Genomic DNA, 24755 nt, shown 5'->3' on the forward strand with positions numbered 1-24755 from the left:
GACTAATTGCTATTAAACTTGGATGGATAAATTAACATACCAAATCGTGTAGTACGTAAACTAATAATTACCTAATCAATCAAACCATATAATTGAATAACCCAGAAAACTTGTCGTAATAAATAACTACATGTGTTACGCACATGCATATGATTTTATAAAATAACCATTTACTTAAATATGCAGTTTTGACAAATAAACCTTTACAACCATCAGCATGTTAACCGTACATGGAAAATGGAAAATATTCACATTGTTGTTGTCCCATAAACACCCATAAATGTTTTGTGCCATGAACACACAATGACATTCACGTTGTTGTCCAACACATTCACGTTAAAACATTTTTGTAAAGAGTAGTTTATATATATATATATATATATATATATATAACTGAAACACAATTCTTATATATATTGCATCCCAAGTGTCGATTACCATATATAACATATATATACCAAAAATGAAATATTATATACCAGCACATACTGTACACTTTTACCAAAACTGGACAAATATAATTTTCTCTCATTTCTTTGTATAAGAATTCTAATTTCAATGTATATAAACATAAAGACACAATAGTGTCCTAATTAATATGTAATGACCCGAATTTTTCGGATAAATTTTTTCCGTTGTCTTTTCCCTTCTGAGTTTGGTTTCTTGTCGATTAGTGTCGTCTCGAGTGCTCTGGAGTGATTTCTGAGACTCTTTTTTTTGGATTGACAACTTCCTTTGAGGACCGAATCATTTCCACATTTTTTCGTTTTTCGACACTATTCACTTTTCGTCATTTTCCCTGTTCCGTCTTTTTCCCTATTTCGTCTTTTCCTCGTTTGGTACTTTGTTTGTGTAACCACACTTCTTGTGTTCGGAGTTAGTTTCTGACTTCACGTATCTTCATTCCCAATGATTTCTATGAGATACGTATCTTTACTTTCGTGAGAAAGTACTCTGGTTACTCCCGGTGTCCAGAGGGGCATAAATGCAAAGTTCTTTGGAAACTTTTTCTCTTCTTGGGGTGTTTTTCATAAATATCTTTTGAAGATATTTTATTTCAGGGGTATCTAAGAAAATATCTTTTGGAAGATATTTTCATTCTGGGGCAGTTTCGCAGTTTTCACTTTTTGGAGGGGCCATTGTGCAATTAATGAAAGTTATTGCTCAATGCCTTGTTTTGAGCCTAGATCCTCGTATGGGATTCATTTTCACATTTCGTTGAGTCATGGACTCTTAGAATTTCCTGCTGGACGATGTTTTCCAGTTTCAGGGTTTTTGGCCCCGGTTTGCGCCAAACTTGTTTTAGGCATAACTCTCTGCTCGGGACTCAGTTTTCGACGCTGTTTCTTCCGTTATTCATATTTTCTCATTTGGAATCTTTTTCATTCACAGAGTTTTTCCATTTGAGTGCATCTGCTCAAATTTCACTTTTCCGAACCCGGCGAGGCCCGTTCGGGGCACTTTTTGAGTTTTTCTATAAATAGGAGGTCTTAGAAAGAAAAATCAGATTTTTCTCTCTCTCTCTCCTCTCTCATGGCTGGTCCAAGCTCCATCCATGGCTTCCATCTTATTTCTCATCTTTTGGACTTCTTCCCTTCATTAAAAAGTGGTGATGCCTTTGTGTTTATTGTTCCCCTTGGTGAGACCTTCGATTCCAACCGATTGGAATCTCGTTTTGGCCATTTCTTGAGTTCGGGTTTAAAGTCAAGTTGTGTTTTTGATGGGGCTTCTTTGGGATTCATGTTCGTGGTGTTGTCCCCGACAAAACCTAGGAGTTTCGTCGGATTCGGAGCCGATTTATTTTGGTGGGGATTTGAGATTTCATCTCAAATAGAGGTAGGGAATGTTTAAGGATTTCTTGTGTGTTGTATTGTATATTTTCCATGATTATACAACTTATATATATGCCTTGTATCAAATCTAGAAAGTTAGAAATTTTTATTTCTTTGTATAAGATTTAAAATTTATGATGATATATAACTTTGATTTGAATTGTGGCATGGTAGAAACTCTTGTTTTAATATGTTGGTTAACATATATTAATTTGGGATTAATTAAATAAGAATTACTCTTTTTAATTAATATTTATCTTTTGTGGAAGATTTAAGTTCATGGCCATCCCTTGCATGGAATTGAGTTGTGTTATACTTCTAAATTAAGTTTTGGCATGTTTGTTAACATACTTTAATTTGAGAGCATTTGGTTGAGTTTGGAAATCTAGAGACTTTAATTAAGGGAATTAATTAAAATCTATTTTGGTGGTTTCATGGGCCTAATTAAGCTTATGTGTGAATATATGTAATGACCATGATATGTCTATTAACATATATTAAATTGGTGCCAATTGGAAATGATTTGAAATCTAGGGAGTTTAATTATTTTGATGTAATTAAATTTTATCTTGTGTATCCATGGATCTAATTATGTTTTGGAAGTTGTTTCTATTTTAAGAACATGGATTTAGACTTGTAATGTATTCACTAGATTGTGTTATATGCATTGAAGAGCATTGTTGTTAAATTTATATTCATGAGAGTATGTTTCTATATGAATATATTGTTGGCTTGTGATTTCGTAGCATTATATGGATATGAAATGCTTATTATGCACAATTGAGAGTTATATTGCTAACTTGTTATTATGTAGTAGTAATATATATAAGTTATGAACGTATTTGGCTTATTTTGGAATCTTGGAACATTGTTGAGTTGAGATGGCTAACGTTTGGCTCTAGTACGGGGACGTGAGTCCTCTAAGTCATTGAGATAGTGCACACTTAGGGTGGTCTTCCCAACGGGTTAGTGCCCAGAATAACCATTGAGGTCTCGGCAGAATTCCGAGCGTGATGTCCAAGTCTTCCACTATTTGTTTTCGCATTCAATTCCAAGTTGACAATCATGTTTACCTTGCTAACTTGTGGTTTTGGCTATTGGCGATTTTGATGTTGTTAAGTACATCCATACTAAATTGCTATATTTAGTTAATTTCACACTTTTAGATTTCTAGTTGATAACCTAGAGAATCTATGTCTTGATGTGTGGTATTAGATATTCTAATTATGCTAAATTGTTATATTTAGTTGATGTTGCATTTTAGACTTCAAGTTGATAACCTTGAGAATCTATATGTTGTTACTTTGTGTAAGCATGCTCCTATGTTGTTGCTTTGTGTAAGCATGACCCTATGTTGCTAAAATTGCATGAATGAGGTGATTGATGCTAGAAATGATCTTAGGTAGCTAGGATGCTCCTTGAGTCTCACCTTTGACGTAGACGTTAGGTGAAATGAACCACAATAATTAAATCATGCAAACTTGTAAAACGTAGGTCGATGCATGCTCATTTCCTACGAGTAGCTTTATGTTACTCACCCCTATGATACTGGGGCATATTTCAGGTACAAGAATCAAAGTTGAGGTCTTCATTATGCTTGGATGGTTTGTGGACTTGGAGACTTCCATTTTAATGAAGGTTGGCTTGGAATGCCAATTGTAGTCTTATATGTCAACATGCGTACATTTGATTCCCTATATGTAATGTGTACATGAGTACACTCTTTACAATGTACTTGACATGTATGAGATGAGGTCGGAGGCCAATGACATGTAAATTGTATCGTATGTAAATTTTGACTTCATGGAATATTATGAAAGTATTGTAAAATATTGAGTTTTTGCTTCACCATGTTTGCATTGAATATGGGAATTCCATTTTGATTCTTCCATTAGCATTCATTCACCATGCATGAAGTGTGGCCAAGGGCCAAGTGGCATTTTGAAACCATCTCATGATTTTAAATTCCAAGTTTTCGTTCCAAACTTCATTTTTGGCATTTTGGCCGTTGGGGGGTCATATTTTGCATCGGCCATATTTTTGGGCCATGGACCATTGTAGCACATTTTACTAGGTAAGTTACGTTTGCATGCATGGTCATTTCTAGGCAAAGCTTCTTCTTTGGTGAAATGAGCCTCCTATGGACTCATTTTTCACTTTTGTTGCATATTTTGACCTAAGGGTATTTTGAAAATTTTCTTTGGGAAATAAATTCCGTTCTTCACATGATTGATTAGAAAACATGATTTTAGGGGGGGTTTCTTTTTTGTATTTTTCCAGAAAATGCCATCTTGGCATCGGAAATCGTATCCGAAGTTCAGCTCTCAGTTTTTAAATTTAGCAGCTTTTTGGACCCTCTAGACCAGTTTTCTTGGGAGGGAATTTTGGTCATTTCACATTGCGTATTTTTCGATTTTTCTCAAGAGTCACGTAGAAAACTCAATTTTGAAGGGGTTTTTTTCTTTGAGTTTTTCTAGAAAATGTCATCTAGGGCCTCAAATTTCCATTTTTTCCCGAAAAACCCCTGCTGCCAGGTTTTTGGGTCGCACCCTTACTGCCTCTTCACATGTAAACGGTTAGAAGGGGTTTTGGTAACCGGTTAAATGGCTTGGGGCAGTGTGTTGGTCGTGTGTTTTGGCCTCCTAACCAGTTAGGAAGGTCTCCTAACTGGTTAGATGTTCTTGGGTTGGTATTTTTTGACCGTTTTGCCCCTGTTTCTTCCGTTAGCCATATCTTCTTCATCCGGACTCCGAATCAAGTGATTCTTGAGTCTAAATTCATTAATTTTTCATTGTCTTTCCAATGGTGTGCTCGGTGGCACCCACTTTTATGCTAGAAATGATAATTTTGCCCCTAGGTTCATTCTTGTTCGTTTTTTAAACGTTGTTTCCCCATTTGATTCCTTTGGGTTCCGTGACCTTGCTGAGGGTCATAATGGTGTCTTGGAACCATGTTGTATCTCTAGACACCGTTGTTTTTTCGTTTGCTTCAGCACTTCGGATCCGTTATCGGGTCATCTTTCGGTTCATCACTAACGCACTGAGTTGAAAAACTTGGGCCGTCACATAATAAGTATATCTGTCTTCTCCAATATATATATATATATTGCAGAGAAATTTCATACGTAAAATAAATTTATGCATTAGAGTCCATGTAGGCTCTGATACCACATGTAAGCAATTACATTCCAAATAGGATTCATGGCTCTAATACATAAATTTAATAAAGGAAGACATACCCGATATAGAAACTACATTTGAAGAGAACACTAGAGCGGAAACGTTCTTCAACTCTCTACCTTTACTGCGATACTAAATGATGGATTTCAGACCTTTTTATTACATATTTATAGAGGGCTGGGACCGTTCCATAATCGTTGTGAGACTAAAAGATATGTTGATTTCATCAACCAACACACCTCTTACAAACAGACATGTTGGTTCCATCAACCAACACACCTCTGGATTACATATATATATATACTAGAAATTCGTACGTGCAGTTGCACATAATTAAAGCTAATAAATATAAATAAATGGATTAAAAGTATTGCAAACAATTATACATTTGTTATTTAATATTGACTTAAAATCATGGTCACGAAGTTTATCATCCTTATACATACCATGTCAATTGCCACTCGATTTCATTTCTTTACTGAATTTCTTACATTCTGAATATGGTTGTCTATTTGGTCAGGTGACAAATTTTCATAACTATTTCTATAATATGCGTTCAATTTATCGCGTCTATTATCATGTCTCATTGAATTGTTCCACCTAATAATAAAAAATATAAAGTAAATAAAGATGTTTTTTTCATATAAAATCTATGTGTCTAATTGAATGGTCCACATTGCAAATATAATCTTGTTACATCTAATAATCTAATAATAGAAAATATAAAGTAAATTAAGTTGGTGTTTCATAAAAATCTGTGTCTAATTAAACGGTCTATCTTACAAAGATGATGATATTTTTCTACTTACAATTTTTTCTGTATTTTATATATTTATTGAAATAAAATAAGAAAATAGTTTTAACAATAAGAAATAATAAATTATTCTAGACCTTAATAAATGCTTTATTATTTAATGCACAAAAGAAGTACACATAAGTCAACATAATAGAAGATTTTTATTAACTACGAGATAAAAAAAACTAAATTGTAAAGCATAAATTTTTCACTCGTAATTTTTATCCCCTTTTATTTGAAATTAGCAGTATACTCATCGAGGATATAAACATAATTAGGTTAGCATTAAAAATAAAAAATAAAAATAAAAAAAAATAGATTTAAGGTTCATGCATATATAATGAGATTGACAAAACTTTCGTGTGTCATTGAATTGTTCCACATAATAAGTAGGCATAAAGTAATTTAAGATGATGATGAAAATTCTAGGAAAAAAAGGCCAAAGTTAATCATTAATAATACGGAAAAGAACATGATAAGTAGAAATTAGGAAAATGAATTCAAAACTCTCAAAAAATAAAAATAGGTGATAAATTTGTACCACTTAAATATTGTATTCAATGACCCACAAAATACAAAAATCAGGAATATATAAATGATTTAGTTGATTGAAATGAGGAATGATACTTTTTATAAATTTTAATAAATGGCTAATTTTGTAAAAGAGTGACAAAAAAAAAAAAAAAAAAAAAAAAGAAATAAAAACATGATGCATTATGATAGTATTACAGTAACACACAATAGGCTAATATCCACTAACATGATTAATATTTAGGTTATTTTAAAGTTATTTATATATAAAGAAAAGTGAAAACAAATATATATAGTAATAATAAATCAATAAAATGAATAACTAACGTTGACTTTTCATACATTTTTTACCTTTTATTATTATAATAACCATTCCAAGTGCATCGTGTTAGATTTTTTTTAGATTATGGAAGAAGATATAAATACTTTTAAGAAAAGATAAAGAGAGAAAGTTAAAGGTTTAGAGAGAAAGAATGAACTAATTTAAAATTGGTCATTTTTCATCAAAAAGGGAAAATGGTTATTTTATTAAAATGATTTTTATTTAAATCAATTGTTTTAATTTTTTTTTTTCCTAATTGGTACTGACCTCTTCTGACAATTTAAAATTGTTTTAAATTGTATAATCTATCTCAAGGATTAGAAAGGAACAAGGAATTAACTTTTAAAAGAACAATTTTTTTTTTTTGGAAAAAGGAAATTTTCTCCAATCCAACGTCTTTGTGTTTTAAAGTGATATATATATATAATATTTCCTTAAAAGGGTTTAAAGTGAGGATGGGCTTTAGTTGGGCTTGGATGGTTAAAAATTATAAGGTAAAATAGATTTTTAATTTTTAAATATTGTGTTGACGTTTTCAGTGTTTTTACTTGAACGTGATTCATACTGAAAGTTGTATAATTATAGTATAACACGTTTCCTAAATAAAATGACTGAAAGTTGTATTAGTTATTTTAAAAGACACGACTTTTAATGAATACATGATTACCTAATATTATTAAATGAAATGTTAATTATCTTATAAGATATGACTTAAAAAAAATATCATTAACGAAGGGAAAAAAAAATATTCATGTATGAGTCCTATTGAAATGAATTTATTTTTATATTTAAAAAGAACATTTTAGAATAATTGGGATGGAGTGAAACAATTATGGAAAGCTTCAAATGATAGGAATTTCAATTACTAACAATAATAAAGGAAAAAAAATAATCATTGTATGAATCCTACATGAATGTAATTTTTTCAATTTAAAAAGAATAGTTTGAAGTAATTGGGATAGAGTGAATAACAATTAAAAGGGGAGAAAAAAAAAAAACAGAAGAGAAAAACCATGGTATGAATTTTCCATTTAAGAATAATACTGAAAATATTGTTTAATTTTCAGAATGAGATATCTTCGAAAAATAAATCAAAGCACAATCTTTTTCTAATTTAAAATGACCAACTAAATAATCAATCAAACTGGAAATACTTTATGCAAATAGAACTATTACTTAGTTATTCTAAACACAAGAGTAACGTATTGAAAGAAACAATCAATCAATTATGTTTTATAAGTACAATAAAATATATATTCAATAAAGTAAACAATCACATATACTGCAACAATCCAAATCAAGTAGATAAGCAAACCAAAAACAAAAATATAGATAACAACTAAGATATAAAGCAATTTATGCTCAAGCGTGAGACATACTGCAACAATCCACTAAGATATAAAGCAATTTATGCTCAAGCGTGAGACATATTGCAACAATCCAAATCAAGTAGATAAGCAAACCAAAAACAAAAATATAGATAACTACTAAGATATAAAGCAATTTATGCTCAACTAAAGTAGGAATCAGAGTTTGATTCTAAGAAAGATCCATGTCATAATGTCACCATTGAAGTTGATTTTGTATACATAATATATATATAACTACTAATTCATACTATGTGCCAAGCTCGTCAGATATTATAGCATATATTTATATCTATAAATATATTAAACAATAAGCATACTAAGAACACCATGATGAATAATTCTGACTCAGAATAGGAAAAACTTTTTTTGTATTCTCAAAAACAAAAATATAAGTAATACGAAATATATATTACAACATACCTTAAGTCAAAATAAACCTAAAGTTCTCTGCATAAATCAAATACTGACTTTCTTGGGTACACTTTAAAGTTGAGTTAGATGACAAAAGAAAATGTTGAAAGAAGAGATGGAATGGTAGAGGATGAGAGAGGCAAGATCCCAACGGATTATATAATGTTCTTCGTACACCAACTGCCGTGTAGACGTGAAAAAGGAAGACGCGTCCATTTGTTTCTTTGTTTTTCATAAACTATTTGATTTTTATTTTTTTATTATTATTTTTTTTTAAAGAAGAGGAACTTAAGGAAAGCTGTTTAATTTTTTTATAATTTTTTAAATAAAACTAAGTGACAATGTCTTCAACTAAAGGGTTAAAACTGTTTGATATTTATTTTTTTTGAAAAAAAGAAGGGCAACAAAAAGGAAAACTGTTTTGTTTTTTCGGAATTTTAAAAATAAAACGAAAGGGTATTTTTTTAAAAAAAAGTCAAAACATTGCGTGTACAATAATACAAAAAGTGTATATAAAAAATAGAAATAGAATACATGGTAAATAGATATATATATATATATGTATGTAACTGTTTATTCTAAAGGTGCAACCTTTCTTACATATATGATCAATGATTAATATTATTTAATTGTTGTTTGACTATTATTTGCTTATAACTAGTGGGTCTCACTTTTATTTTTACCCAAAATTTGCTTGATAACACTTATTTCAAAAGTAGCATTTAACAATCCCCACGTGAATGAAAATTGGTTACAAATTAAAAATACTATATTAAAAAAAGAAAAAAAAGAAAAAAGAAAAAGAAGAAGAAGAAGCAGTAGAGAGAGTATCGTTAAAAAGTTATTGCATAGAAATAAATAGCCTTTGGCCTTGAATCTTTCTTAACGAATAACTATCTGACTTACTTACCAATCTTGAATTGTCTATTTGATTGTGTAAATCAAGACAATAGCTAATAGCCTGACACAGATCATTTTCTCATGGTTTAATTCATTTTTGGCCTTGAACAACTTATGGTATTCGTTATTGTTTTGAGGACTTGCCTTCAAAATTATCATAGAAGAGACCTCATTTTTTGCCTTGAACAACTTATGGTATTCGTTATTGTTTTGAGGACTTGCCTTTAAAATTATCATAGAAGAGACCTCACTTCACCCTTACATGCGTGAATTTTTATTAAGAGTACCCTGCAATACCCCCACTTGTATTTTCATGTCATAGATATACTGAACCATGCTACATACAACATTGTTCTATGTCATCATAGGAGTTGATAGAAGATTAATATCTTCTCAATGTCACTTGATGAGCGCTGAAAAATACACATTTAAACCCCTTAAGCTTGAGTATTCTAGGACCTTTATCTATCTTATTTACCCGTTTTAGTACTTATTTGTGTTTTTGTCTATTTCAGGTCAATAATGTTAAAATGGGCTAAAAATGAGTTCTTAAGGCCTTTTTGGAGTCAAACTAAGTCTTAGCGATGATCCGGAGCAAAAAGAGGCTGATTTGGAGCAAAAAGAAACTGATACTGAAAAGCTGAAAAGTTGGATCGATCGAACTTTTAGTTGGATCGATCAGAAAAGTTGGATCGATCGAAATGGTAAGTTGGATCGATCGAAAAAGTTGGATCGATCGAAAATAAGTTGGATCGATCGAACTGGACATGCTTGCAGCAAGCTGTCACTTTTTCCGTGTGCGCCCAAAAGTTCACCTACCAAAAAGTTGCGGGATTAGATATTTTGGGCATATATTCTAGACTTAGTGACTAAGAAAAGGACCTTTTATATAAAGGGAAGCAACCCATTTGTAAAAGGGGATCTTTTAGGCTTTTTATCATTTTATTTTCTACATTGTAATTTTTATTTCTCTCTCTAGAAAAGTTAGAGATTAGGGTTAGAAGAAAAGAGAGAAGTGGAGGCACATCTCAAGAACACATCTCTAAATCCACTATCTCTCCATCTCTAGAGCTTCAAAGAAGAAGAAGAAGAAGAGGAAGAAGAAGATGGAGCCATGTTTGGAGCTTGATTCCATGACTACATCTACCTCCTCCATGATTGACTAGATCTACACTTAGGACTTAGATGAGCCCTAAGTCTTGTGTAATCTAAACCCTTGTATTTCTATTTTTGGGGATTTTTATATATATTGTTGTGATTAGTGTTCTAGCCTTGTGAATTTCATGAATCTTGGTATATTTCTATGATTTCCATGGTCAAATTCTTCCTATTAATTCTCTAGTTTATTTACGTGTCTATGTGTGATTAAATTAGGAATTATGTCTCACATGATTCATATGGGTTAATTCTTCCATTGATTCTCTATTTTAATTACATGTTGTCTTATGTGTGATTATTTGGGGAATTGATCTCTACACTAGTTTTTCTATATTAATTGCATGTCTATGTGTGATTGATTGAAAATCTAGTGATGGCTAGACATTAGTGCTTAATGGAATGCTCTTGTTATGTCTCTTGATGGTTCATACTTATTCCTTGATGGATTGTACCTCTCCCTTAGTTTATTTTCATGCTAGTAGTGTAGTTGTAGTGTAGTGTTAGATGGGGGAGACAATTCATGCTTGTTCTTTGATGTTCCATGTTTTTGAATGCAAGAAGCATATGCTCTAATATTGTGGTGTAATGGAATTTTGAGCTTAATGAATGATTAATGATTAGTTATGATATGTTGTATCTTTCACATGTGTTTAGACAATTTATTCCTCTCCCAATAGATATATTGTGGCCTCTCACATGATGTTTAGACAATACATGTTTAACTAAGTCATCCTTATGAATTATTTGGACTATGAGCTTAATGAAAGGTTTAATGACTTGATTTGATATTTTGTTCTCTTCACATATTGTCTAGACAATATATTCCTCTTCCAATAGATATATTGTGGCCTTTCACATGTTGTTTAGACATTATACACTTGTTGAGTCACCTTTGCTAGTCGAACCAATTTTGTTCACAACAATGTATTCCCCATTAATGGAAAGCAAGTGGTTAATTACATGAACTTAGTGGTGATTCCAACACCCTAAGTCCTCTCTTCTTATCTCTTAAATCCCTATCTCTACTTAGTTTTATTTTTATTGCATTTTAATTAATTCTTTTCTAAAAGTAATCAACCAACCCAACTCTCTTTTGCAATCATTTGGTACGCTAGAGTCGAAGTTGAAATTCCAACACGTATAATTCCTTGGGACGATTCCTACTCACTTTTGCTACGTTAGTAGTGGTGTTGGTAGTGATTTTTATAAATTTAAATTTGACATAAAAGGCTTTTCTTGAATCACACATTCACTACATTTAGTTTGGCGTATTGGAACGGCCGTCGTCATCACTCAAAAATTCAATTATCCTTTTTAAATTTAAATCTTGGAATCTCCCGCCAACTAAATCTTATGAATATATTCTCAGTACTACTAGTGATGATTCGAATATAACAATTAATTATCCTTTTGGTTCAATACTTATAGATGATCCCAATATATCATTATTTAGATTATTTATTTTTATATTCCTTTTTCTTTTTCTTTTTATTTTTGTAAAGTAAAAATTACACATATCGCGATTTGTCAAAATTATAGAGACATCCTCTAATTTGAAATATAATATTGGCTGCTCGTATCGGTGGGCACTTGGCTCAATCCAAAACCAAACGTTTGTTATCCCGGGGCCACTTGTCCCACTAAAATTAATAAACCTTAACACGAAAAATAATGACTTCCAAAAACTCTGGAACAATGAGAAACCGTCCCGGACACTCGAACCATAATCCCCACAAGGCATTTTATGCATTGAAGTACATAGAAAAAGAAAACAAGAACAAAAAAAGATAACCGGTTTTTACACTTACTCTCCATATGACTAAAATGTCCATATATATACTATTTTCAACCTTTAAATTAAAATTAAAACAGTAACATCAATTTTTTTTTTTTTTTTTTTTTTTTTTTTTTCACAACCTAATTAACAGATTCGTTATAGAATGGGATAAAATTATTACATTTGATACTACAGAAAGTAATATAATTGTTTGGAATAGTATAGTGGGTTTATGATTTTAATCATAAAGTAAAAATGCAAATGAATTTTTTTCAAGCTTTATCATTTGATTTTTTTAAAATCATAAACAGGGAGTTTTATACAAATAGGAAACTTTTATTGGGGATTTTTTTATTACAAAAAATGGTTAGGTAAAAGGTATGTATATTCATCATCTTAAAATTAGAAAGTAGAAACTCATAAACCATATTCATGTGGCATAGACAGTTGGGAAAAAGACAATCCCTAATGTGAACCCAATCTATTTCTTTCTTCCTTTAAAATAAAAAATAAAAAATAAAAAATGAAATTTCTTGTTTATTTTATTTTATATTATTTTACTGTATTTTGCTTTCAATGGCCGTGGGTACGAGAATGGTCCGGATTCTATAATCTTCAATTGTCCTATTCACTCTCCTCGCTTTCATGTCTACAACCCGTTCACGAAAGAACCCTTGAACCCATCGACGACAGCCGTCGGTCATCGGAGACAACGACGACGTTCGCCGGACCACGACGAGACCAGATTATCGATCCATTGGACAAAAAATATATCACTTCTCGCGCTTCGTCGGACGCAAGATCTGAAGGTACGGTCATATTTTCTCTTTCCTCTGTTCTAGTTGTCGGTCTTTAATGATCTGGTGGGTGAAAAACTTCTAATTTGTTGGGAGAAAATTGGGAATTTTCCCAATTTTTAATTTATATTTGTTTTTGATTTATTTAATTTTATTTTTTGTGTATGATTTTGAATGTATGATTGTGAATGTATGACTTTTGTATGAGACAAATGTTCTATGAGGCTTGATCTATAACTGTTGATTTCCATAGTGCGGACTCAAATTTTACTCTTTCCTGGTTGATTAAAACACTTTTGTTTTTGAGTTACAGAATTATAATTCATCACTGAAATATGACATACCTCTGGAAAAAAGAAAGAAAAAAAAAGTTGTGAGAATTTTGAATTTAGTTGCCTAATAAGGTTTTGAGGAAAACTATGTATTATTGAAAAAATGAATCGAAATATAGCTGCAACAAAACCAACCAGATGTGGATAAATCAGGAATACCGAAACAAAAACACCAACTGGAGTAGAGAATGAGATTGCAAAACTATTGCCAACATTCTTATTCATCTACCTTTCAAAAAAAAAAACATTCTTATTCATCTAGGGGAAATATGAAGTGAAGGTCAGTCTAGTACGATAAGCAGATAGTCAGATAGTGTACAAAGTCACTCTCTATCCCAGCCCCAACCTTTGCCTATTTTTAATAAATATTTATTAATAAAACAGTTGGGAAAGAGTAATTCCTTGACTTGTATCGAGATTTTCTTAGTGATATGGCCTTGCAGAGCTTGAGGATCTTCTACATCCTGGGCCTTAAGTGACCCTTGGCTTCTCCTGAATTTCTGGAACCAGGAGACAACTAGTCTTCGGATTCTGCAAAGTCTCAGGCAGCATAAGGGAAGGGAGACCCATGGATGGCTAAACAATGCCTTCGAAGCTGGAGTGAGGGGGCCATAAAATATGAATTTGGATGAGTCCTCTTTCATTTGCTTGCAAATTGTTATGAAATAATGTACTTCTGCAAGGATCATTTCATATCATTACATCTTTCAGTTGATAATTTTTGCAGTCTCGTGGATATATATATTTTCATAATTATTTCATTTCTTGTCTTTCTATTAGACAAACCAAAGTTTGAAGAATGTAGATATCAGTTTTTTCTGCTTTGCTAAATGGTATGTTATAGTTCAAATTTATATAACATAAACTATTGCTAGTTGTTATCTCCTTGTTCTCATTTTGTTTTATAGTGACCTAAAACTAAAGAAAAGATAAATAGTAACCAAACTTAAAATATAGTTGTCAATTAGTGACCATTTAAAATTAATGTCCTGAATACCCTTCTGCTACAACCCCACCATCCTCCACCACCACCACCTTATTCTCATCCTGCAAAGATCAAATCAATTGTCACAGTGTTCAAAAGCTTTGCCCTCCTGTGCTTCTTTTTCAACTCCCTAATGTAATCCAGTCCCCAAACATTACGATCTCAACTTCAAGCAGACCTCTTCACCTGTGAATTCAATGGCACTGTCCAAATTTCCGTTGACGTTGTCACCATCTGATTCAAATCCCCAAACGGTTCCAAGGTACCCCCCAACCTTGTAAAGCAATCCTAGTTTTGGTTGTATCTTTTAACTGTTTTGGATGTGAATCAATGCACATTTTTTGAAGGTATTGGAGGCTTTGGAGTTTGAACTTTACGAAGAAGATGAGATTATGGTGGTGGAGTTTACTTAGAATCTTCCTTTTGGAGTTGGGTTTTATGTATTGCTTTCGAAGGAACCCTAAATGAGAAAATGAAATGCCTCTATGTAATGTACTCCTTATACATGTATAGATGTATATGTATTTTGTGGAAGAGGATGGTGTTGCTGTGGTAGAAGGGTATTTAGGACATTAACTTTAAATGGTTACTAATTGGCAATTATTTTTTATGTTTGGTTACTATTTATCTTTTCTTTGATATAAAGTCACTTTAAAGCAAATATATATATATATATATATATATATATATATATATATATATATATATATTTTATTGGTCGCCAAAATTTAATTTTCCCTTCATTACATATGTTTTGTCTATCTTTTAAGTCATCAATCCAGATTTAACATCGCATCCAAATATCAACATGGCTAGTTTTTACCTTGTTACAAGGTTAGGCATTTGGAATGAATACGTTATTTTTGTAATGAACAAGAACATCCCTGGTTGAATTACAAATTAGGTGAAAAACAATTTTTACATTACAATTTTCAACTAAACGAAAGATGTCCTTATATTTATAGCTTTTCTTCCACCTCGTTTCTTTCCACCTTGTTTCTTTCCACATCTTTTCTATAACAGAACAAATGATTCTTCCTAGGCTTTTTATTATTTTTTTGTCCTTCTATTTATTTTGTCATTTTGATTTCAAGTAACGACTTTCACTTATATTCTACTTTGTTGGATTTTTTATTTATTTATTATTATATATATGTATATATATATATATTTTACTTTCTTTAAATTGTGACTTTAAATCTGTGACCAGACTACCAATCTTGTTCACAATATTGCACTTTATTGGATAGTGTAGATAAACAACATGTTCCTCTATTTCTTGTAACAATTTAATACTCTGTTTGGCCATCTGTTATATTTTATTTTTTTTCTATTTTTCAGGAAATCAGAAAAGAAGAGATGGAGAGCAACAACTCCAACGAAGAAGACACATTACAAGTTCGAAAATTAGAGATTACAGACAAAAACAAGGGTTATATCGAACTGCTGCAACAATTAACTATCTGCGATTCTGTCTCTGACAACGACTTTCAAGAAAGATTTCAAGAGCTTAGTACATATGGTGATGACCATCTTATATGTGTAATTGAAGATGATTGTTCCAGAAAGATTGTTGCAACCGGGAGTGTGTTTATTGAAAAAAAGTTCGTGAGGAATTGCGGCAAAGTTGGACACATTGAAGATGTGGTGGTTGATTCCCGTGCTCGGGGGAAACAATTAGGGAAAAAAATTGTTGGGTTCCTCATGGATCATGCTTGTTCCATGGGTTGTTACAAAGTGATCCTTGATTGCAGTGTTGAGAACAGATCTTTTTATGAGAAATGTGGTTTCAAGCAGAAAGAAGTTCAGATGGTGAAGTATTTCATATGATTATGATGTGGTTGGTTCGTATGTTTTCATTTGGCTCTATTTAAGGCCATTGTTTCATTTCGCTTTATTTAAGGCCATTGTTTCAATTCACGAACTATCACGTCTTTTCTTAATTACATGCCATTACATCTTTCTTTCAGTCATGAACTATCACGTCTTTTCTTAATTACATGCCATTACATCTTTCTTTACTAATTCTAATTACGATTACTTTTATCTTCCTCTTCTCCGTTGAGTTTGTGCAATTTTGATATTCGAGTCAAAAGTTATGACCGAATTACTGAGGCTGGTCTAGAATTTTCTTTTCAAATTTGAATATGTATATTTCCTCCGAATCCCTAATTTCCTTTTAGGAAGTAGGGGCCTAGTACTGTTAAATCACTGGTCTGTTAATGGTTGCTGAAAATTCTTAAAATACAAATATTTTAGAATTATACAATCTCAGCTTTTGGATGTCTCGGACACCCGAATTTTTCAATTGGTCTTTAAAATCTTATTTGTTTAAAATGACTTCTTAGTTCTTATGTTGTGAAAATTATCAAAGACATAAAACTCATTTATTAATTAAAATAAATATAATAAAGTACTAACAAATATAATTTTATATATAATATGTATAAAATGCGCACTCATTTAGTTTGCCATTGAGAAGAGATGAGAGATCTCACTTTATGCATCTATGTACTCCATTCCCATTGTTGGAGGTGATCAAAATACCCCATCTCCTCGTCGGGTACCCGTCTCACTTTGTCCCGTTTAAAATTATTATAGAGGTGATTAAATAGTTTTGAGCCCGCATGGTTATGGACACTCTGCCCGGCCCATTTTATAGTGATAAATTACAATTTTATCATTATATTTTATTTTATATTCAATAATACTAGCCAAGTATATATTAAGCAAATCATAATTTATTCTATTTCAATCACTAAATATTCTTTTGTATTATTCTTATTTGAAAACTTCTATTTATTATTTTGATGTTTCAACAATAATTTTAATCTTAGGCTTCAATTGAGAAGTTGGATCCTGTTTTTTATCCGCATAAGAGAAAAAAAAATTATTATAAAAATTATTTTATTATTTTCTTTTGTTAGATTCGTATTATAATTATGAAAATACTTTACAAAACCTGTCCCATCCCCACCCGCCCTGTTTAATAAACGATTTTGGGACAAGAATGAGAGTAGCTATTCTAAATGGGGATGATGATGTGGATAAGGCTAGGGATCGGGATGGGGATGACATTCCCCGCCCCATTGCCATCCCTAAGCATAGCGCGTGAAGAGGTTCTTTCACAAGAATTTCTAGAGTTTCTCATCTCTGTACTAACAATTTCGTTGAAAAAGAAAAAACACTCGAAAATTATAGCATCTCACTTAAAAAATAATAATTATGTCAAAAAAGAGTAACTAAAAACAAAAAATACTATTCTAGCTAGACATTTGACTCACATTTAGCCAACTTGGGACAGTTTGGTACCATAATTTAGACTTAATTCTGAACATATTAAGTACTTATTGAATTAAATGCGTTTGGTAATGCAATTTGAGTATTACTAAAAACGATAAATGCCACTTTTTTAGTGGTAAAATTTCACTTAATGTTAAATTAATTTTTATTAAATTTCTCAAACAAATTGTGATGTGACGGGGGTTCTATTGTTTGTGTGTGTATATATAATATAATTTTTTTTTCATTTAATAAAAAAAAAAGAGCAAAGGGTGTTATGTAATTTGATTATTATCTCATTTCATAATAAAACAATTAATTTGTGAGTAATAAGCAAAATAATAATAATAATAACAAGGAAAGTAGACGTTCTTTTTCCACAAGCTCTGTGGTGTTTTTCTTTTCTTTAATTTTATATATTTTTGTATTGCAAATTTGAAATAAAGCAAAGAAGAGAGGGAGAGTCATGTATTTGGATGGCTGGCTGGTAAGTTCTACAGCAAGGTACTTTTTAATTATTTTTGGTAGGAATATTTTTTAAAGTATTTAATATTTTATTAATAGCGTGCTATTATATTTGATAACAATTAAAATTACTTTTTGTAAAATTATTGAAAGAAAAATATAGCACATTACCCACAATACAGTTTTAATTAAAGGTTACAAATTTTAGAAGTTAAATTTTTTAATTTCATTCAAAAGCTAAAATCTCTATTATTTAAAATTGTAAAATTTTATTTTTCATCAAACAACAAACACAGTTCAATAACTTAAATGCACGTTTTTATTAAAATAAATGTGCAATAATCCCAATCGAACTGCTATAATCTCAAAATGAGATGATTTTTTTGAATTGTCACTAAAAAAAATCAGTATTACTCCATTTCCATTCCTTTCACTTCTTTCCAAACCAAACTGGAACCTAAATCAAATAACAATACAGGATCTTTTCCCTCCAAGACTCTCTTTCTGTCTCTATATCACAAAGCTTAGAGAACAATTTAACATCCCATGGACTCAACCAGACACACATGCTTGAAACTCGATCTCCCAAACAAGTCCGAGCTCGAAGAAACCCAACAGATCTTCGTGAAAGGTACGTGGTTCGAGTCTCGCTTCCAACTTTTCATCACCAACGGTCTCGATGCTTGGATTTGCGAAGGTACATACTCTCCCAACCAAAATCAATTTGCCAATCGCAATCCAATACATGTAGAATTTTGATCAATTCCGTTTATTTTTCTATGATTTTTATGCAGCATCGGAGGATGAGGTTAGAGAGAGAGCGTCTCAGTGGGACCAACCGGTCGCCGAGTACATCGAGATGGCCGAGCGATACCTAGGGTTTCAACAGCCTGGTTCCATTTATGGTTTCGCGGATGCTGGAAAAGAGCATCGAAGAGTCAGTTTATCTTTTCTTCAATTATGTCATCAGTTAATATATATATATATATATATATATATATATATATTAAGTTGCTATTTTGTTGTTCATTTCAGTAGCTTCTTATATAAATTTAGTACTGAGATAATTTCAGTGTGAGCAAACCATTAAATTGATTAAGGGCATGTTCCTGTGTTCCATGAATTTTTGTGGTCCCATCAAGACTTCATATGGCATTTCAATTTCAATGGAGTCGACTTAAAATATGGAAGCCATCTCAAAAGTGATGCTATGAAATATGAATTTGTCGTCTCAAATAAACCTAAATGTGATCACATGCCATGAAGAAACCCTTTTTATGGTCTCAATATAGATGCTTTTTAGCTAAATTAGAAAGCCATGTAAAATGCCAATGGGACCATCCGACCATCCAGATTCAAGGGATGCACCATCCAATCCTAGATGAGTTTTTGGAATTTTTAAGTTCTTGTGGGCCGTTAAAAGTTGTCGAAGAAGAACTTGGATGACAACAGGGATGCTCCTGAGGAAGCTTAAATAGTTTAGGGACTTGTTGGGAAATTATAGTTTATCCTAAATAAGGACTAGGCTGTTAAACTTAGACCCATTGACTTTGGCCAACATAGTTTCAACATGCTTAATGCTTTGAACTAATGCAAACTTAGATTGACCTTACCTGTGCCATTTCTAGTTGATAGTAGAAGGAAGGGTTGATCAGAGGACAGACATGAAGTGGATGGGTGTATTTCTAGTGATGTATGATGAACTTGTAACAATCAAATCAAAGGAAACTTCTTTAAAGCCATCCGTGTTCCATGACCAAAAGCAACAAATAATCAAGAAGCATGCTTAGACCATAATTGTTGAGATGGATGAGTAGCAATATACTCAGAAGTTAGATAAACGATACTAGAAGAGAAGATGTAGGAAGTTGGCTAGAATAGTTTTCTGTCACGTGCAATGGATACCTATCTTCACCCCCAAAACCCCATGTGCCTTAAGGAGTTTAAATCTCTGGCTTCTTTCAAATGAAGTCTGGAACCAACCCACTGCTACATGGAACAATGATTTATTGAGTTAATTTTCAGTTATAACTACTTTTAGTTGAAAGATAATCCTTTTTGTGACCTTTATCTGTCTTTTTAAATATATGTATTTGTGTGTGCAATATATATATATATATATATTAATTCATAACATAACATTCAGTTTAAATTTTTTAAGAAAGGTTTTCTTTGATTTTGACCTCTTCAAATGAGAACTCGTTATCTAAGCAAAAAGGGTTGGGGAAAAGTACTTTCTTTTTTGTTGTTGTTGTTGTTGAAGACATGTTAATAAATATAACTTTATGCTACTTCACAAGAAAAGAAATTAAAATCAAAAGCCTCTATGGGAAGTTAGAAAGTAGAGAAAAAGTTTGACTCCATTTTCTTTGACTCTAATATTTTTGTGATTCTGTTGCATATTTATAATATTGAAAGAGGTTATTGCTTGGTATAGTGGTAAAAGTCAAGAATGACAGGAAACTTATCAAAAAAAAAGAAGTCAAGAATGACAGGTGAGGGGATTGCAAATCTAGATATATTATTAGCCAATTTGTGCAAAATAATACTATAGGTTAGATTTATCTTCAGCCTTTTCAATATCTGGCTTAGGCAGGACCTCCTCACATTAAAGGCCTCTATATATAACATAGAAGTGGACCGGGATTTGTGTTGGCAACGAAAACAGCTTGGGAATCACTAATGATGCTACATTACTAAGAGAAGTAGCAATTCACTTTGTCCGAGAATTATAATAAGTCCTCTAGTTGTATGAAGTCCGCATTTATATCACTAAGATGAACTGGCTTATGTATTTTAAAATATGGTTGATAACTTGATATATAAGATCCCAGTAAATTTGTTATATAAGAAGTTAATATTATTGTTATTTTCTTCTGGTGTAATGTTTTGCAGTTGTCATGGACATTTGAAAAGCAAGGGACTAAGCTAGAGTGGCGATGGAAATGTCAGCCATCACCTAATAGTAAGAAAACAACAGCAGGAATCTTGGATTTCCTTATGGATGCAAACATACGACTAAGTGTAAGATTGTGTGTTATTTTATTGTCCAACGTGAAGTAATTCATATGGAACTTTTTTTACCTGGAGGTCATTTTGTGGTAGTTACTATTTTATTTGCATTTTTCTCTTATTCAAGCAATTGTCCATTTATTGATTATTTGTCGGCATTGTAGCTTCAATGCGTCAGAATAGATGTTTTGGATAATGTGAAATACATTTCATGTTAGAAAGAAAGTCTTAGTCGTGGAGAATAAGAAAAGAAAAAAAGAAAGGAAGAAGAGAAGAAAAGTGAAGTTTTGTTGATTTTTATTTTCCAAGAAAAAGTAGGTTTTTGCTCTCCTAATTCTTGTACAATTTTCGTTGGTATATTTATATATGCATATGTTATATTTCAAATAGATTTGGTTTTGAATGCATATTTGTACTCGATTTTTGTGGAAAATATTTGCTTACTGAAAGTTTAGTTTGCACTTAGTTTCCATGGAAATCTTTGCTTAATTGAATTCTTTTATGAGTTCTAACTTGGTTTGAAAAGATTTCAATTACTTATATCATTTTGAACTTGGTACCATTGGGAATACATTGATTTGCAAAATATACAGACCTTTTTCTTTTCTTTTATTTTTCTTTTTTTCTTTTGGCATATTTAATGGATGCCTAAATTATAGCTGAAGAACATATATATGACTGTGTTGTGTGACTTGTGCGTGATACACAACAATTATGTTGGGTTAGTTGTATAGAGTATATTTATATGATTATAGATTGCCTACTTAATCGTATGAAATAATATATATAACCAATTCACCATGATATTATTATTTTTTGGTTTCCTGTTTTCCTTGTATGTTGTCTGTTCTAGTAGCTCATTTGGATTACAATTTGCCCTTTATGTGTGTGTCGGTGTATATGTACATTTTTAAATAGATATAATATATACTAATTACATTAAATACATTTCTAATGAACAAACAAATGACATATTTATGATAGACTTGTCACTTTAGTAAGTCTAGAGTACGATCATGGCCAACAATGGTTTAGTCTCACAATTAGAAGGACAGTCTATTGATAGACCTCCTTGGTTTGATGGAAATGATTATGTCTTTTGGAAAACCAAAATGAGAGCTTTTCTAAGAAGTGTTGATATTGATATATGGGAAGTTGTAGAAAATGGTGATATTATAATTCCTAAATCAAAAGATGAATGGAATGCAAATGACCGTAGATTAATTCCATGCAATGCTAAAGCCATAAGTTATCTCATATTTACTTTATGTGAATTCCTTTCTCTAAATTTCTGACACACACATATAGATAAATGTATTATGTATATTTATATTTAATTGAAATAGTTTTAAGTATTTAATATCATGCTTTGTTGCAAGGTAATAATTTTAATTTACTCTCTCTATTTTTGTCTTTTGATAATTTAAAACCTTTTTTTCATTGTCTTGTGTAAAAAGTCAGCGTATGCGCTTTTACTAGTATAATAAAAGATGTTAAGATGACAAGAAAGGGTTAAGTTTTGATAGTTGAGCATGGACACCTTATCATTGGATCTGGTATTTGCTCGAGTGAGAATCAGATTTAGAAGCCCCAAAAGTTACTGTTCGTGTAGATTCAAAACGAAAATCTTTGCGGTTCTATGAGATTTCGGTCTGGTGTAAATGAGCTGCTGCATTTTATTATTCATTCTTTGTATACTTGAATTTAGTCCGCTCTTCTTTAGGCTAGATTAGCCACTATTGGTAAGGACTCTCATTTAATGATCTGTGCTCAAGGTTGTGTAGGGACCAAACATCTTGTTCAAATTAGCCTAGCTATGCATAATGAAGTCATTAAGGAACTTTACCAACCGGGTAACTACTCCTGTAATTCTCGATTCTGGAAAAAAGATGGAGAATACACTTAAGAAATTGGGTGTTGATTATGTGTTTACTGAAGAATATATGTTTATTAAAATTTAGGATTACAGAGATTGACTTAATGTGCTAATAAAATTTTAGGTATGTTAATGTGCTTATGTGAGTTCACTGTGGAAACTGATCATTTGAAGTTCCTTTCCTGTTTCAAAACATCGAAATCAAGTTTATAATTCTTGCCATGTCTTTTTCTGTATAAAATCCGTGCTTTTTTGAGTTGATGTAGTATTGTGTGAGCTTATAACTCTTGTTCAACATAAAATAGGATGAAGTCGTTAGAAAAACCCAGTCATTTGAGAGGCTAAAAGTGGAAGCTGAAAAGTGTGTAGCCCAAAGTGAGAAATTGAGCAATGAGAAGGAAGAATTTGAATCTGCGATATATGCAAAGGTGAGTTCTGTCTAATAACTAATGTGCATTAGTATTCTTATTCTTATTATTATTGCTATTATTTTTTTCTCCGAAGTAAACTTTTCTTAAATCACCAAAAACCAACCTACAACACAGTACAAGGATCCTTAACAAGACCACAACGACGACTTCACCATAGCAGGTAAAAGCAGCTCCAAGACCTCCTGCAAATGTAATCCCGGATTATCAATAGCTTACCGGTTGATACTTCTAGCTATTTGACAAGCACTTCTAGGAGCTTCATCATGAAGAGTTTGATTTTGATTTCGATTCCACCCACATGTGCCACAACTTTAAAATATGCTTCCTTCTTTGAGTATGCCTTTTTCTATTTCTTTTTGGTTCTTGACTGGATGAATTTTTTTTTATACATACTTCGATTATATTATTCTTTCGTTTTCTTGCATTTCTTCTCCACCATGATGGATGACATGGCCTTTTCTTTTGTTTCTAGTTTCTCGGGGTCTTGAATTCAAAGAAGACGAAACTCAGAGAGCTCCGAAACCAGCTTTCGAAGCAGCAAACTTCTGGAAAATTGGCAGAAGAAGAGGAGCAAGAGTCCACAGATAGAACTGAGAGTTTTGATGGTGGAAGTGATGATGACAAAAGCGAGGAAGAACCTGAGAAGAATCTTACCAGCACTTCAAAGGGTGTTCGAGCAAGTAAACCTCGCGGGCGAAAGAGGATTTCACGCAATTAGACGTCTCACTAGCCAAGTTTGAGTTCATTGCTGCCCCTTTCTGTCTCTCTTTTTTCCTTCTCTTCTCTTTTCTTGTACTTCCTTTCTTTTCTTTTCTTTTCTTGTACAGAAGAATTTACGGAACAATCAAAACTTGCCTCCAATTAGTTTCAAGAAAATATATTCGTAGACTCTAATGTAAGTTCTTGGACATCTGACAGATCCTATTTTTCTTTCAAATTTATTACGTGGCCCATGTAAAAGAGCAGAGTTCTCTTTGGAGTTTAACGATTGAGTTTTCTTTTTTCAGATTTGAGTTTTTCTTGTTCCAAATTTGATAGATTTTCTACTATTCAAAATTTGAACATGTTTTCTTGCTTTGTTGGTTGGTAGAGAAAATGAAATGAAACGAAACGAATATGGTAAATTTCTCTCTCTCACACACACAGACACGAGCATTTATGATTTTTCTTTCATCAGATGGTGAAGAGGATTGGAGGCGGTGTCAATGAACATTTTTTAAATTTTGGGTGTCAATGTAAAAAAAAAATTATTGACCGTTCGCGAATTGGTATTGACCAAAACCGCACGAGTGTTGGTCC

The 24755-nt window shown here is 31.8% G+C and overlaps 2 protein-coding genes and 1 pseudogene across 2 annotated transcripts; 2 read left to right on the forward strand and 1 right to left on the reverse strand.

The window, feature by feature from the left end:
- Positions 1 to 14624, reverse strand: part of LOC132272083 (uncharacterized) — a 31080-nt pseudogene extending 16456 nt beyond the window's left edge.
- LOC132296636 (glucosamine 6-phosphate N-acetyltransferase-like) lies at positions 12836 to 16367 on the forward strand. Its single transcript, XM_059794821.1, has 2 exons — positions 12836 to 13085; positions 15732 to 16367. The coding sequence occupies exon 2, from the start codon at positions 15750 to 15752 to the stop codon at positions 16218 to 16220; it is 471 nt and encodes a 156-aa protein (XP_059650804.1). The 5' UTR covers positions 12836 to 13085; positions 15732 to 15749; the 3' UTR covers positions 16221 to 16367.
- A 2157-nt stretch (positions 16368 to 18524) lies between these two features.
- LOC132296647 (DNA repair protein XRCC4) lies at positions 18525 to 24462 on the forward strand. Its single transcript, XM_059794831.1, has 5 exons — positions 18525 to 18834; positions 18932 to 19074; positions 21033 to 21161; positions 23331 to 23453; positions 23929 to 24462. The coding sequence occupies exons 1-5, from the start codon at positions 18684 to 18686 to the stop codon at positions 24172 to 24174; spliced, it is 792 nt and encodes a 263-aa protein (XP_059650814.1). The 5' UTR covers positions 18525 to 18683; the 3' UTR covers positions 24175 to 24462.
- Positions 24463 to 24755: the final 293 nt, after the last annotated feature.

The sequence above is a fragment of the Cornus florida genome, unplaced genomic scaffold, assembly GCF_030987335.1.
Source record: "Cornus florida cultivar Cherokee Brave unplaced genomic scaffold, ASM3098733v1 CherokeeBrave_3.0.0_Hap2_Chr01, whole genome shotgun sequence".
NCBI lineage: Eukaryota > Viridiplantae > Streptophyta > Magnoliopsida > Cornales > Cornaceae > Cornus > Cornus florida.